We start from the raw sequence: 14,596 nt of genomic DNA on the forward strand, positions 1-14,596 counted from the left end.
TAATACTCACATGTAATTTGCTAAATTATGTTCCTGTTGCACGTGTGTGTCAAAACCATGAGGAACCGTGTCAAAGTAATCTTTTCCCAGACCACATATAAAGCAATTGCTTTCCATGTTGTCTTTTACACTTTCAAGCTGGTCACGCAATTCTCCAAAAGCGTCGATAATCAAACCTTGATGAAAAATAAAAAATAAAAAGGTTGTCAATATTTGCAGCATTTATTATTCTCTCCAAAAATATTATTCTCTTTACCTTGAATAATAGCTAGCAGAATGACAATGACAAAAAAGAAGAATGTGATGTCGAACATTATACGATATACTTCATAGTCATCGCCATCTGGCTCTCCTATTTCATCTCCAATACCACCACCAGCTCTAACTCCTTTATATAGATGGAATACGAAGCACTGAAAGCCAATAATTTAACGTTGAAAATTTCGATATTCTAGATCATATTTCGAATAAATATTCACGTGATTAGCTGCGTACCGTTAACATATCGTGACATTTTTTATCAACTTCATCATCTTCCTCTTGAATGTAAAACTTTCTGAAGAAATTGAACGCTATGACTGTGTATATGTAGACAATTATAGTGAGCAACATCACAGTCAATACCAATTGTTTGCCATTGTGAGTTACTGATTGAAGAATTGTTCTCAGTGTCTTAAACCCGACTGCGACATCCAATAAATGGGCAGCAAAGAAGAAGTTATTGTAATTACCCATCACCGAAAAAGTAAAGTACCACAAGCTGTAGAGGAAAGCCTGAAACAATCATCGTGTTGCGATTTTCCATAGTCTTTAAGTAGCAAAATGTTTTTTGTTAGAGATTGCACTTACATTATCGGTGATGGTGACACCAGCCTTCCATACTTGGTAGCGCCAGTCGATATTCAAAATGCTAGAACAAATTAGGGCGGGATTGAATATTCCAAGTCACATCCGTTAAAAAGTAATCGATAATTATGTAACTTACAAGTGTATCAATCCTGAGCCTTCTTCTTCTTGTTGGCTGAAAGAGGTTTTTTCCATTCCAAGGAGGTTGCTGATGTAATCAAAGTCGTACGTCTCACTGTACTTTTGACGTACTTTTTTTTTAACAAATTTATCCCAGTAGTTTACAGGGAAAGACTTGGCAGATATCACCATCTTATCCCAATGTGCTTTAATATCATCCTCCTCAGGTGTTTCCGCGATGTATAAACCATCAAACTCAACTCGCCGCGCAATTTCCTTTTCACGCTTGAAGATGGCCAGAGGTACCTAAGTTGAAATTGAATGATACAAAAATACTGAAAATTGACTCATTCGGGAAAAACGATATCCGAATAAGGAAATTAATATTATTCTTATTACTTTGAGGTGATAATATGCAACCAGCATAGCGAGAGACACGATAGAATGCATGGCAGCCATCAATCGCATTACATGCGCCATGTAATAAAAGTCCTCCGAAACTTCTACGAGTTCCAGAGGATCTCCCTCTTCTTCAGAACTTCCATTGCTACCGCCACCACTTCCGCTTTCTCCACCGCTACCATCCCCGTCAGAAGACCCTTCTCCTGACATCTCTGCTAATAAGTCAGCCATTGGGTCTCCACTACCACTTCCGTCATCGTCTTCGCCAAGTGAAGTGACCTATGATAGAAACAAACAATTTAATTAAAGATTTTCAAACTTAGCATTAGTTTTAAGGTGTACACACACTTATTTATCATGCCTCACCTTATAAAATAGTAACATGAAGTTTATACAGAAGGCTAATACCAGAGCGACGTATTTTAAATTATAAAAATTCCTAGCAAGAAAAGACACGATGCGGTGAGTGTATTCTGAAAGGTCAATGCTTGATCCAGTAGAGGGTTCGGTTGTAGTTTCTTGTTTAGCTTCGGCTTCAACAGCTGCCATTGCTGCTTGCTGAGCCGCTGCTGCTTCCGCTGTTGCTGCGGCTTGTGCTCTGGCTTGTTCTCCGCTGCAAAATTCAGAAAATAATAGCGGCATGGTATTGAAGTTGTAATAGCAAAGAATAGCGGAGATTACGAATCGAAAAGATTAATATACCCCAATAAGTCTGCTAAGGTCACGGGTCCCTCCGATTCGGCAGTACCATCCACGGATCCACGAGGATGATCGTCACCTGCTCCTTCATCTTGGGTACTTTCGCCAGTTTCTTCCATACTCGATTGAGGTGTAGACGCAGCGGATTCATGGGGCGCTATTTTTATTTGACCACCTTCTTCTTTCGTGATGTCCATTCCAAAGGCTTGGACCTATGGCAAGTTGTGTGAACAGTAAATATAATTTGTACGATAACTGTTCGCAATATTAAAATTAAGACCGACCTGCAGATTGGACTCATCGGGTGTTGGAGGTAATGCTGGAAGCAGGCGTAAGGGTTTCTCTTCTTCCTCTTTGATCTCGATTATGGGTTCGTCGATATGTGGACCTCTCATCAAGCTGAGCAATAATCTCATGAAGTATCTGATAACGCAACCAACGCCAAACCCGGAGTAATAAAATGCATAGAAAATCATTTTGAAGAAGCCAATAAATAATTCTGGAATCGTCATTTGTTGCATTTCGGAGAATTTATTCTTTATATTCGTAGGCGAAAACATCGAGAAGAAGAAATAAACTCCATCTTTAAAAGCCTGGATGCCCCTTCTGATGGGATCTTTATTTCTTTCATCGTCATCTTCCGTCATGTAAGTGTACGATGATTCTCTCGCCTTTCCGATACCACTGCTTTCTTCTACAGCCATCAAAGCACTGGCATGTTGCATTTCAAATATAGCATCTTCGCAGAAATTTATGAATGTTTCTAATTTCTCCTTGTCGCCTCCTTCTGTAACTGTATTGTAGAAAAATGCTCGCTTGGACTCCTTAATCTGGGGTTTTTCCCATTGTTCAATGTTTGATTCTTTGATTTCAAAGTAGACACGTTCGATTTTTCTGCTACCGCCAAGAATTTCAATTCTTCCCAGAAATGGTTCGAAGTAATTAAGCACGGAGCCCGCTGTCTCAAGAAACCGCGCGAGCCTTGGCTCGTTTGGCATGTGCTCTGATAAATTAGTTAACAGAACAGCGAGGTTGAAGCCAATTTCTTTTGCCGGTTCGTGAAAGCGATCCATAAATGCAACGTAATCTATTTTACCGTCGTGATTTGTTTCACAACAGGCCAGTAGGAATTCAATTTCTTCACTACAAATATAAACGAAAATATTCAATGATGTGCGCGGGCCTTTTCATCGAAAGCTCAATCTGTTAGATTACGAAAAATGTCTTCTTACCTCGTATAGCTTTTTTGCTGCTCCATCTTCTCCTTAAAATCTTTCGGGTATACCCAGCCATCGTTATTTACATCAACTTCGAGAAAACTAGGAGACGATATGAGATCCTTCAACTTCAGGAACATGTCAAAGTATTTTAAAATTAATTCGACGTTGCTCGCAGACTCAACCAACGTGTCCACCATCTGTTTTCCAATTGTGCCATTCACCACGTTACCTGGAATAATCTCATTAATTGAAAGTAGGTTCCAAATACGAAGCTCGTATCGATGATAAATTCGAAGGATATCACAGGGTCTTCAATAATTCGATTGCAATTTCACAAATTTACCTTCCAACATTGACAGCATCATAGTGATCATGTCCTTCTGTAGATTCAACAACTCTTTAAGAAGATCTACTTGACTAGAATGTTTGGATAATTTATCCTGCATGTGCGAAAAGAGAAATAGGAATCCTCCAACTGCGTCCCACAGCCTGGAGTGTGCCAGAGCTTGTTGATTCTGGGCACAAGGTCCCTGAATTACTTCAGTTAGGGTATTGAACACCTGACTCGCCACTTCGATAGCTTTAAAGAAATTTGCTTTTCCAGCTGGATCGATCAGTTCCTTGCTTGAATAGTGCCAATAAAAGTCCATTATCGACTCCTGAAGACGAAGAAGGTAATCAACGGTGCAAATGACGACATTTACCGTTGTCGTATTACCAGCTTGAGTTCTCAAATAATTCTGCCAATCTGTCGATAAAAGTATGACAAAACTGTATAGGTAGTTACGATTATTATAAGATAGTTGAAAATATAAGTGTGCTCACCTAAATTATGGCCTTCACAGGTCAATTGAATGAACCTGAACAGGGCGCAAGTGAATTCAGCGTCGTGCATATTTTTTTCACCCGCAGCACCGTCGGAGCCAACTCCAAGACCCTCCGCTTTGGTATTTCTTTCGAAAGCATCTAGATCTAGTACGCTGCAGGAATTCATTAGTCCAGCAATGGATGTGAAAAAACCCACGTCTTTCTTTTCTTTCAAATGATTCAACATCCCCTTTTGAATCTCGATGTTTCCACCTCGTAAAATTGAAATGCCAAGCTCTAAAGTCTTCATGACCATTTCACTGGGGAGGCCTTTGCAGGCTGAAATGTGTAGTAAAACCATTTCGGCGACTCCTCGATTGGCGAGACGGGCTTGATGGAATAGAAGTTTTTGTTTCTCCATTTCTTGTTCCTGGTGGATGAAGAATTTAATGTTTACCCATTTCTAGGAATCTATTATACTCCGTACGACATATATTTCGATGCGAAAATCTAACGGACTTAGAATCTTACCATCAATTTATGCATGGGCCGCTTCGGTAGCGATTAAAATCAGAATTGTTAGAGTTGATTAGTAAGGTGATTCTCGAATAATTAGTTGAAAAATTGGAATGAAGTGTATAAATAATTATTTCCAACAACAAAATTAGTGAAAATCTTACATGGATCGATGCACCGCCTTCCTCTTCACCTCCTCCTTCTTCCTCGCCTTCTTCTTCTTCTTCGCCACATGATTTTGATACTATTTGAGCATAACTCATGTAAAGTGGATCTTCCTGTAAAGCTCCAGAGCGTTCGGTCATGGCTCCACGGCAGAATGTTGTTACTAGTTGCGTTAAGGGATCAGGTTTGCCCTCCTCTTCTGTTTTATCCATTTTTTTCAATTCTGCGTCTTCGAATGATTGCTGCAAAGCATAGTTGAACGATATTCCTCGATCAAAATTCAATCTTTTACAGGAGCCGAGCGATTCGCGCCGCTACTCACCGTCAGATCTTCAATCATAACTTCTTGACCTACGTTCTCATCTTGCAGCCAGAGCTCGTAATAAGTTCTTGCGAAGATATTGATTGCCCGATGTCTAAAAATGTGGAGGTGAACGACAAAAAAAGAAGACATTATTCAATCGGTTTTGTTTTTGGTCTTCAATGTTGATTTACCTTCTCAATTTATAGAGAGGTTCGCTTCTGAGGCATGCAATAGCTGCTCTTTTTCTGGCTGCACACAACACGCGTTTCCACCCATCCCGCGATGGTGGTGGTTTTGTGGCCTGGGATTAGCAGCATGCAGATAAAATTAAATTTGTTAGAGCATTTTCCAAACAAAGCTATCATTAATTAAATCATACTCGATTTTTCTAACATGTCATTACAATAAAAACACCCAATCCTTGTATAAAATATTGACATTACTTACGATCATGCTTATATCTCCGCGACAAATATCATAGTTTTAACATTACAATTCAAACTAATCGAAACCTTTTTTTATGTAAGATGAAGTTTATAAACAATTAAGTACTTGATTATGTAGACTCAATTAATATAGTCCAAGCAGGCTCAGGGCAAAAACTATAAAACTAAAAATCGGCTAAACAACAGCAAAAACAACAACGATAACACTGCAAAATCAATTGAACAAAAATGGGATACCTGGGCAGGGAATGTAGGGAGGTCTGACGGAAGCAAGCAATAACTGCTCGCTTTCTCTGAATAGACACCACCGAGCGATAGCTACTCTTGCTCTGCTGCTGGGGATGGTCTATCTACTCGTACATGGAAAAAGAACCAAAGAATTGAATGACAAAATGATACACGCAAATTAATGGTAAAATAATAATTATCTCAATTTGTGAATCACATTTGGATTCGCGTCGAGCAAAGTATAATGAAGATAATGCGTTACATAGGTGAATGAAAGGTTTGTTATTCTATCTGGTAGATTTCAACGAAAGTGAATTTCAAAAAAGATTCGCGAGTACTCAAAATCACTCTATATCGTAGTTGAGGGTACAATTAACATAAGTTGAAATTCCAAGCGACTAATGAAGTTGATTTGTCTTACCATATGAAGGCCAAAAAGTACTTTGGCCATCGCCACAATTCTAGTAACTACATCGTCGAGCTGTTGAGCCTTAACGGGCTCGGTAACATCCTTCTTCTGCCCAAGTTTCGAGTAAAGATAATGTTGCCAGGACATTTCATCCGCCGGATCAATTTTGTCGGGTAGCGTCAGCTGCGTAGTGGCGAATTCTGTGATCTCATACTCAGGAAGTTTCTTCAAGAATCTGTCCTTACAATGTTGAACAAGTTCCTGTTCTCTTCCCGCAAATAAATTCAGACCAACGGGCAACAATCGTTTCAGACATGCGACCATTAAAGATGCTTGGACCTCCTTGTCCTTGTCTCGCTTCTTGTCGCGGTGTTTTTTTTTTTTCTTTTCGGTAAATTGGAATGAAATAATAATTTTTTTGTTAGACTCTTACGATGAGTGAACATTGTAGGGTAGTGATAAAATTACCTTTCCACCTCCGGATGGAGCTGTTCCATCGGAAACGGCTGCCGGTCTTCTGGTAGCGGTTGGCATAATTAGGACCATATTATCAATTTCATTTGCGGAAATGAAGTTCTGTTCTTCTCGTAGAAAGTATTGCGATTTTGACCAGGTATTGAAAATTGCTGCAACGTGGTTATAGAGATCTTCGGCTTCTGGTATATTATTGCGTAGCCAATGATTACGTTGCAGATCCACGTATTTGATTAACAGTGGATAAAACGAGTATATGTCCCTAACGAGGAGCTGCCAGTCCTCTTGAATTTGCGCTTCTATTTGAGACGTATCGTCGGTAGAAGACTTGATAAAACCGCGCAGCGATTCTTCTTTATGGAACATATTATCGGTTCGTTTTCTAACACGTTCAGCGAGTGGTAAGAAAGGATCTTTGAGAAGTTCTTCTGAAGAATTGATAATGATTTGTTGGGTGTAAGCTGCGATACGTGTCATCCATGGAGCATTTTCGTTACCGATATTCTTTTTGATTAGTTTCAGTACATTTTTCAATAATTGATTCATATGATCGCTCGTCACCATGCTTACGTACGTTCCTTCGTTTGGGTTGACATTGTCCGGACCTTGAGCCCACCAGAAAGGTAAATATGAACACAGCAGTGGTAGTATTACATCAATAACATGAGGAGCGTCAGAGTAAGTTTTCTCAGATTCTACAAATTGATCAACTTCACCCAATATGGTTTCTAACGTCGGCATGCTGGATTCCATCCGCGTCATAATATCTTGCGCTTCCAACGAATGATCGGCAATTCGATTTAGCAGTGAAAATTGATTGTGTTTATTCAAGTGTGGTTCCAAAAATGCCACTGGAAAACAACTAGAGAAAGCCCCGAGACAGGAACCCAGATTAGGTTTATTTCGTTCGATTTCGGTCTTTAAATATTTCCGGTCGTGCGTTAAAGTCGCATCAATACCCAATGTATAAAGAGAAGCCAACATTTTGTAAGACGCCACTTGAATTTCATCCACTGCAAAAAGAAAAATTACGTACTCAAAAATTGTAGGAATTGAATGCAATTCATCCGTATACTTACGCAACAAATCACTGCCGTATTCACAAGCTGCCAAGTGATCGAACATGGAGGTGAGTACAGGTAAGACAACGCTATTTATATATGACAATGAGGTAGACGTTTTCAGATGCGTTCCTCTGAGGTGGCTGTACTTTCCTTCTTGCAAATTTAATATTGTGTGTCCCAGGTCATCAGCCGTATTATTGAAGAACGTTAGCATGGATGTTCTAATGAATTCCGGGCAGTTTTTCACCAGTGATTTAGCATCGATCCCTTTCACGAGAACTTGCAGGCATCGAACAGTAATTCTAACATCTGCACCAAACGCAGCTAGCCTAGATCGCAACAGGCTGGCGAGCTTGCAGAACAGTGCAGCTACCATTTCTTTTTCTTTCAAAGACGCAGCCCCGATATTATTCGTCGCAGTGGCTACAGCGATAAAATAATTTCGATGGGTGCTGAAATATTTTTCCATCAATGGTAGGACCACTTTGCTGAAGAATTTGATGTCTCGTGTCGAAGTTTTGAAGCTGTTTCTTCTACTGAATGTGTCTGAAGGCTTCAAAAGTTTCATATTGATAGTCGCTTTGTCCAGATATGCAATCAATTTCTCGAGCAAAGAATATGCAAATCTCAATTCCACTGCTGCTCCAGCACCAGCAACTTCTGTGTCAGTTGTACTACCGCGAACTGGTTTATGTAATTTGTAGCCTTGATACTGTAGATATTTCAAAAATTCTTGAGATCGTTCTCGGTCTTTACGTTTCTCCTTGTCAGTAAGCAAATCGTAAGGCACTAACTGGGGATGAATGCCGCCCCCTAAAAGAATTCAAATCATATGTTGAACGTACGAGAAGCTTGTCTTATCTCTGTAATAAATGTATCGATATCAACGGAACTTGAACTAACCACACGTAATAAGTTCCTCTTTTTTCTTCTTGGCCCAAATATCATGAGCATTGTCGGCTAAACGTTCTGCCATATTTTGCATTTCTCTGCTCAATGTTAGATTCGTCATGTCAACTGGATGGGGGTTGTAGTTGAACGGGTTTGCCGTATCAGTCTGGAATTGTGTGTCCTCAAAAACACTTGCCATTAGATTTGTGTTGTGGGAATTGATAGAAAAAAATTAAATTATTCAGCGAATAAACCATCACATTTCAGAGGAGCCCATTTCATACAAGGACATGTATTATTTGCAACGCGATGCTCCGCAATTCCATAAATTATAAATGATAAATAATAAATTATAATTGAGAGAGTAGTTTTAAAACTAGGAGAGTACAAAAATAAAAGGCTATTTTTGGTACATATTTATACAGCATGCAATCTTCATACAAAAATATTGTAATTTTGTGTTCTCGCTCAAATTTTGGTTGCGTCTTGAGCCAGATAACCGGGAGGGGGTTGGGGTTGAATCCAATTTTTCTGTGCGGATATGTAGCCGTGTATTTTTTAAATATGTACCAACGAGAGAATACAGTGGTATGATTTTTTTCAAATTGAGTAAATAAAACAAGGTACATTATCAAACTCACTTGACTTTTTGAGGATCTTCGCATAGAGCTACGACTCGTAGATGGCACATCAACTTCAGAGTGTTCTACGCTCCAACCGATTGCAAGCAATGCTTTTAAACTCTCTCTTACGGGTTCTTTGTATCGTTCTTTTTCATAATCATTGAGCATGTTGTAAGGTTTTAATCTAGGATGCGTTTTATTAACATCGGACCATTGTTCCCCGTAAGTCCAACTATTCTCCAACTTTCGATTAGCCCAAGCATCGTGGTAATGTTCAGAAAATTTTTGTACTATTGAATTCAAATCGTTGTTCAGTACAACGCTGAAAAAAAATGAGGAGATTTTATACGCTTTGCATATTTACATCAGAGTTGAAATATAAATTCGAACGTCGCCATACCTGGATGTGTTAATTGGCTGCGGGTTATAAGGTCCATCTGGAGATTGAGAGGATGCAGACTTACTGCCGTACCACTCGTCGTCATAATTTTTCGAGAGAGAATAGTCGGGAGGTAAGGCACAGCCAATTGCGGTCAAACACGGCAAAGCTTTTCCAAATAGTTCCGGATCATAATCCATTTTTGATAACGAATCGAAAATGTTACTGAACAAGACCATAGTCAGACGTTTTTCTTCGTCACTCGAGGCTCCGTAAATTCCTTGTCCACTCGTAGAGCCGTAATATTTTGCACATCGATCATAATGGAGGGTTAATAGCTGCGAATAATATAACACATCAACAACAGAATATAAATAATTGTCGCATCCGATTGAATATGCTTGTACGCACCCGTAGAGCTACAGTTGTGTATTCCGATAACTTGGAAACATCCACTGTCAATTTTCGAAGCAGTTTCAGCAACATACTCGGTTGCATTTGGCTATGAAAAGCGAACGTAACGAAATATATTTTTGTTATTACAAGTCGTATTACTTGTGACATTGACTTTTTTTTTTTACCTGGTTAATGCTACGAGGAAATCAGAAACAGCTTCACGTTGACCCTTGGTTAACATTCTATTTTTACTCAGACGATACACGGTATGCAGTGTCGCATCCAATAAACTCGAATAATTATCGGATTCATTGTAGAACTTAGAATGTTTGATAAGCAGTGGTAGAATGCTATTTCCTATGTATCGGTTCATGGCCAATGCCATATCAGATTCGTATCCGTCGTTCTGGAATTATCAATGATTCAATTCGCAATTTGCAAAATGCATACACCTACGAAATAACGCCATGAAAAATTCATTCCAGTCCACTCACTCTATCTAGCATCGTTGCAGCTCTCAGATCAGGAAGAAAAGCTTCTTCGAGTAATTTAAAGAAAAGTTCTTGAGTTTCAATACCATAAACACGTTCTAAAAATAGAACAATGCTCTGTTTGTGCCCCGGAATTAATCCGGATGGCATATCACTTTTAGGCCTTTCCTCCCCAGCAGCTGGATTTTGCAGAGTGAATCGAAGGGATAAAACGCCTTGTAAATCATCGAGCGGTACAAGTGATCGTAAAATAGCTCTCGCTCGAAGGGATTCATTTTTTCCTAAGGCAGAATAATATCGTAAATTAATAATGTTGTTCTTAATTATTGCATTATTAAACCATTATAATTTTAGACAAACAAACCTTGTTCTATCACGGATGAGTCAGGTGCACATCGTCCTAAAAGATCCACCAGGGTACAATAGAAATTCAAAATAGCTGCGCCAGTATCGATGTAATCTTCATCGTCGTCTGATTCTGGAAGGGGATGTTCGAATTGCATGACCATTGCTGTGCCCTCTGCTTCGTCTTGGACCTGTTTATAGAGCTAAGTTGGTACCGCATTAGTAAACAGATCGTGCTCATGCCGTGCAAGGCCGGGTCTCTATATGCAAGTGCCTATATTGTGGTGCTCGGGGGGTACACAAAATTTATGTACATGCCAATCCTTGGCTTCTATGTGGTGCTAATCGAAGGTACGGTTTGAAGGTATTTACAAAAACACAAATTTTTAGAACAAAAAAATAGGGACCATATTCAAATAAATAAAAGTCAATCGGAACAATGAGTGTTTACAATCGGATTTGTATGAGGGGATAACTTTGTTTTTTTTTTCTAAACTTATCAATTCTCCACAATAAAATACATGCATCAGAAACAAGCCTTGTTCCATCGGTCTGTCGTTGCGATGCTACCATCAATTACCTTTCTGCGATCCGCTATACGTTCCGACATTTTATTCGCTTCCATGATCGCCCTCAACAGACCTTCTCCTTCTCCGCGAAGAGCAGGACCCAAGCATTCCGGTCGACGGATCAACAGCCGTATCACTAAATTGGCATTTTCTTCGACACTTTCGCCTGAAAGAAAAGGACATTCCCTCACATATGTTGAACAGATATTTCTCTTGACATAAAATTTTACTCACCGTTAACCCAGACGCAGAAACGCAAAAAGTCTAGATAGCGTTCACCCTCAACTGGATCCCATCCAAGATCAGGGTATCCTTTTTCCACTAGTTCGGAATTCGATTGCAATCCGCAACGAGACAAATATATAGCAATCTTCTCCAGGTAATGTTCTCTCAGCGCGAGAGCCAGTTCCGTGTTTTCCATCAGGGAAGAATAAGCTACATCAAGTGGGGTGGATCCTCTGAGAGAAGGTCTTGATAACAGAATATTGCTGTTCTCCAATAAAAAGTCAAAGTGATCGAACATAGCTTTTTGATTTTGCCTGGATGTGCGGCAAAAATAGCAAAGAAATCGACAGCATGCGACGACCATCTCGTGAGAAGTATCTTTTTCTTTAACGGGCGTTTCACCTTCCGCAGCCTGGCTCTGAGCTTGTGCGTCGGATTGGGCTTGAGCTCTTCTTCCTAGCGTATTCATCATTATTGCCATTACGTTTTCATGGATTCTAAGAACGCGAATTAAATCGGGATGCTGGAAGAACGTGTGATTGTTGACCAATTTCCAAAGACGTTCCCGAACCAACTCTTCCTCTTCTTGGGACATTTGAACGGGCAATAATGCGCGAATTTGACTCAACCCGACCCACATTTCGGCAACGTCTTCCTTGGTTTTACTGTTTATTATGTAAGTTTTTTCTAGAGCTCGTATCAATTCACCGACCGTATCGTACTGGCGTACCAAAAGGCTGAACATTTCACGCACAAGTTTTGGGGTTTCGATTTGAGATTCTTCTGCCCATTTGACGATGGTCGCTATCAGTACTTTACGGAATACCTCTGCGGGGAAGAATTTTAGTTTCAGTTGGGTATTTTTCAAAGTAAATTATCGATGCCTACCTTCTGGAGTTTTTTTGACCGGTTCAGGTTCTGTTTTAGGTTCTTCCTCGAATTCTTTGACAGCATTTATGAAATTGAAGACTCGTTTCATAGCCCCGGGTTTCTCAATTTCTATCACCTCGTTTGCAGCATCCGCAGCTTCCTGTAACGCGTGGAGGGAAACATAGGACATTAAATCGTCGTGGAATTCGTTCATCTTTTCACGCAATTCGTCCCCGCAAGGACAGTTCTCTTTTTCTTCCTCTTCTAAGTTCTTAAATCCTAAAATAGCATTCATTTGCTCTCGAGGTGGACATCGGAATTCTTTGGTTTTCTTTGCAGCAACAGCCGATGGAAGATCGGACTGTTTAATGTCGATATACCGCCTCAGTTGATCCGACTGGAGATCTCCGACAAAATCATGACTGAACGAGATTATGGATTCGACACGATGACGAAGTTGAATATCATTCAAATGATGCAGTAGATAACACATTTGCAGTTTAGCACCTTCCGCCATTTTCATGTGCAAGAGCCCCTTTTTATGCTCATCCTTTCCCTCTGTAATAAATTACGCGTCGATTGAACGGTAGTTAGCAAAACAAAAATCATCCGGGTAGACTCGTAAAAAATTATTTATACCTTTTTCAAAAGTGGGATCCCAAGTCTCGGGGTTTATCATGATAAGCAGTTTGAAAATATCTTCGTTCCTCAGCATTCCAACAAGCAGGAGTCGATCCACAAGTTTTAGGAGCGGTCTGCGGCACACGAATTGTATTAATGGAAAATCCGTCCTTTAAAATACGTGGGCAGATTTTCTTTCACAGCAACTTACAAAAAGAGATTTTCGTTGCTTCCTCCGATAGGATCTCGATTATGCACTTGATTGACTTCCACAGCTTCATTAAGAGCCATCATCACATAATCACGAACAACGTCGAGTGGAAAATAAGGACTGTACAAACTCCGAATATTTTCGATGCTCTGGTTCTCGCTAGAAGGAAGTACCCTTGATGCCGGAACATTAGTAAGGGGGTCCACATCTATTATTGAAAAATTAATACTCACTTGATATCCGTCATTTTCATCTGCGGTCTGACCGATTCTGTTTCTAGATATCTTAAACTGTGCTTCATCTCGGGGTCTTCGTACAGGTCCTTTATCTCTTGCCCTGTGCAGATTGAAAAAAAAAAGTACATACAGATTTTTTGAACATAAATAGAATTTCCGACCGATTAATCAATACCTACCTAATGGAATGATGTACTCATTTTTGCAGACTTCCATCGTAGTGGCGTGAGACTCAAGATGAAGAGCGATTAAAAGGTCGTAAAATCCTTGCCGAAGAGGACCGGACATATATTCAGTTCTGATTGCATACAACAACTGTTTTTGATCTACGTGTAGACAGAGAGCATGAGCGGCTCTATAATTCGACTGATAACACAACGCTGCATAAAGCGTGAGCGTGTGGGCGTGAAAACTGAAAAAAGTTATTCAATATCCGGGATGAATATTACATGATAGAGATTAGGTATTCTGGACCAGTTTGAAGAAGTACAAACCTGAGAAGCTTATCCATTTCAATAAGTTCTAGGATATCGATGCACCTGTCCTCTTCTGGAATGTGGAGCGCAAGCATCGAAATTGCATCTTCGCAGAGCATTGACCACCCTCTGATGTCTGAAAGCTTGAGCGCGTGAACTTGGAGAGATTGGTTGGGGACTCTCGCCCATTGATGAGGCTTAAGACATTGTACTTTTAATCTGGGTGGGAATTGAGGAATAACGTGACGCTCTGAATTTTGTAATACAGCAGCTGACAAGGGTAATGTCGTTGACGTTCTTCCCAATTCAATTTGAAGAATTTCTTTGCTCGTTGCTTCGACGAATATTGCTGGGAATAATTTAGTGTCTGGTTCCATTTTGAACTTATGACTAGTCTCCTTTCCTTCGCAGGTAAAGGATACCCAGCCAGTCGCTATATCAACAAAACATCCAACAAACATTCCTTGGGAGGCACCTTTACCGGAGGCATCCTGTGTTACTTCGTTGTACAATTCGTCGGCCCTCACCATGTAACAGCTCTGCCGATCGACCCTTTTGGTAAA

General features: G+C 40.0%; 1 protein-coding gene across 31 annotated transcripts in view; it reads right to left on the reverse strand.

Annotated features, from left to right (window-relative positions):
- The window catches only part of LOC105688828 (ryanodine receptor), a 30,039-nt gene that overhangs the window by 1,095 nt on the left and 14,348 nt on the right, over positions 1–14,596 (reverse strand). For 7 of the 31 annotated variants that reach the window (XM_048657556.1, XM_025746885.2, XM_025746888.2 and 4 more), the window contains 34 exons: positions 14,052–14,585; positions 13,737–13,969; positions 13,555–13,657; positions 13,322–13,495; positions 13,129–13,244; positions 12,508–13,047; positions 11,629–12,447; positions 11,406–11,560; positions 10,845–11,028; positions 10,484–10,761; positions 10,175–10,395; positions 10,005–10,095; positions 9,615–9,931; positions 9,233–9,536; positions 8,604–8,772; positions 7,716–8,513; positions 6,631–7,649; positions 6,175–6,546; positions 5,763–5,875; positions 5,098–5,191; positions 4,775–5,017; positions 4,626–4,646; positions 4,113–4,524; positions 3,631–4,035; positions 3,300–3,516; positions 2,352–3,210; positions 2,071–2,279; positions 1,735–1,981; positions 1,366–1,647; positions 986–1,272; positions 850–910; positions 496–774; positions 257–413; positions 11–176 (listed from right to left, as the gene is read on the reverse strand). In XM_048657556.1, coding sequence (XP_048513513.1) covers positions 11–176; positions 257–413; positions 496–774; positions 850–910; positions 986–1,272; positions 1,366–1,647; positions 1,735–1,981; positions 2,071–2,279; positions 2,352–3,210; positions 3,300–3,516; positions 3,631–4,035; positions 4,113–4,524; positions 4,626–4,646; positions 4,775–5,017; positions 5,098–5,191; positions 5,763–5,875; positions 6,175–6,546; positions 6,631–7,649; positions 7,716–8,513; positions 8,604–8,772; positions 9,233–9,536; positions 9,615–9,931; positions 10,005–10,095; positions 10,175–10,395; positions 10,484–10,761; positions 10,845–11,028; positions 11,406–11,560; positions 11,629–12,447; positions 12,508–13,047; positions 13,129–13,244; positions 13,322–13,495; positions 13,555–13,657; positions 13,737–13,969; positions 14,052–14,585 — 10,479 coding nt within the window. Of the gene's footprint in view, positions 1–10; positions 177–256; positions 414–495; positions 775–849; positions 911–985; positions 1,273–1,365; positions 1,648–1,734; positions 1,982–2,070; positions 2,280–2,351; positions 3,211–3,299; positions 3,517–3,630; positions 4,036–4,112; positions 4,525–4,625; positions 4,647–4,774; positions 5,018–5,097; positions 5,192–5,270; positions 5,381–5,762; positions 5,876–6,174; positions 6,547–6,630; positions 7,650–7,715; positions 8,514–8,603; positions 8,773–9,232; positions 9,537–9,614; positions 9,932–10,004; positions 10,096–10,174; positions 10,396–10,483; positions 10,762–10,844; positions 11,029–11,405; positions 11,561–11,628; positions 12,448–12,507; positions 13,048–13,128; positions 13,245–13,321; positions 13,496–13,554; positions 13,658–13,736; positions 13,970–14,051; positions 14,586–14,596 lie in introns of all 31 variants that reach the window. The other 24 variants (XM_048657579.1, XM_048657565.1, XM_020853946.2 and 21 more) reach the window with 11 other exon arrangements.

The sequence above is a fragment of the Athalia rosae genome, chromosome 6, assembly GCF_917208135.1.
Source record: "Athalia rosae chromosome 6, iyAthRosa1.1, whole genome shotgun sequence".
NCBI classification, from domain to species: Eukaryota; Metazoa; Arthropoda; class Insecta; order Hymenoptera; family Athaliidae; genus Athalia; species Athalia rosae.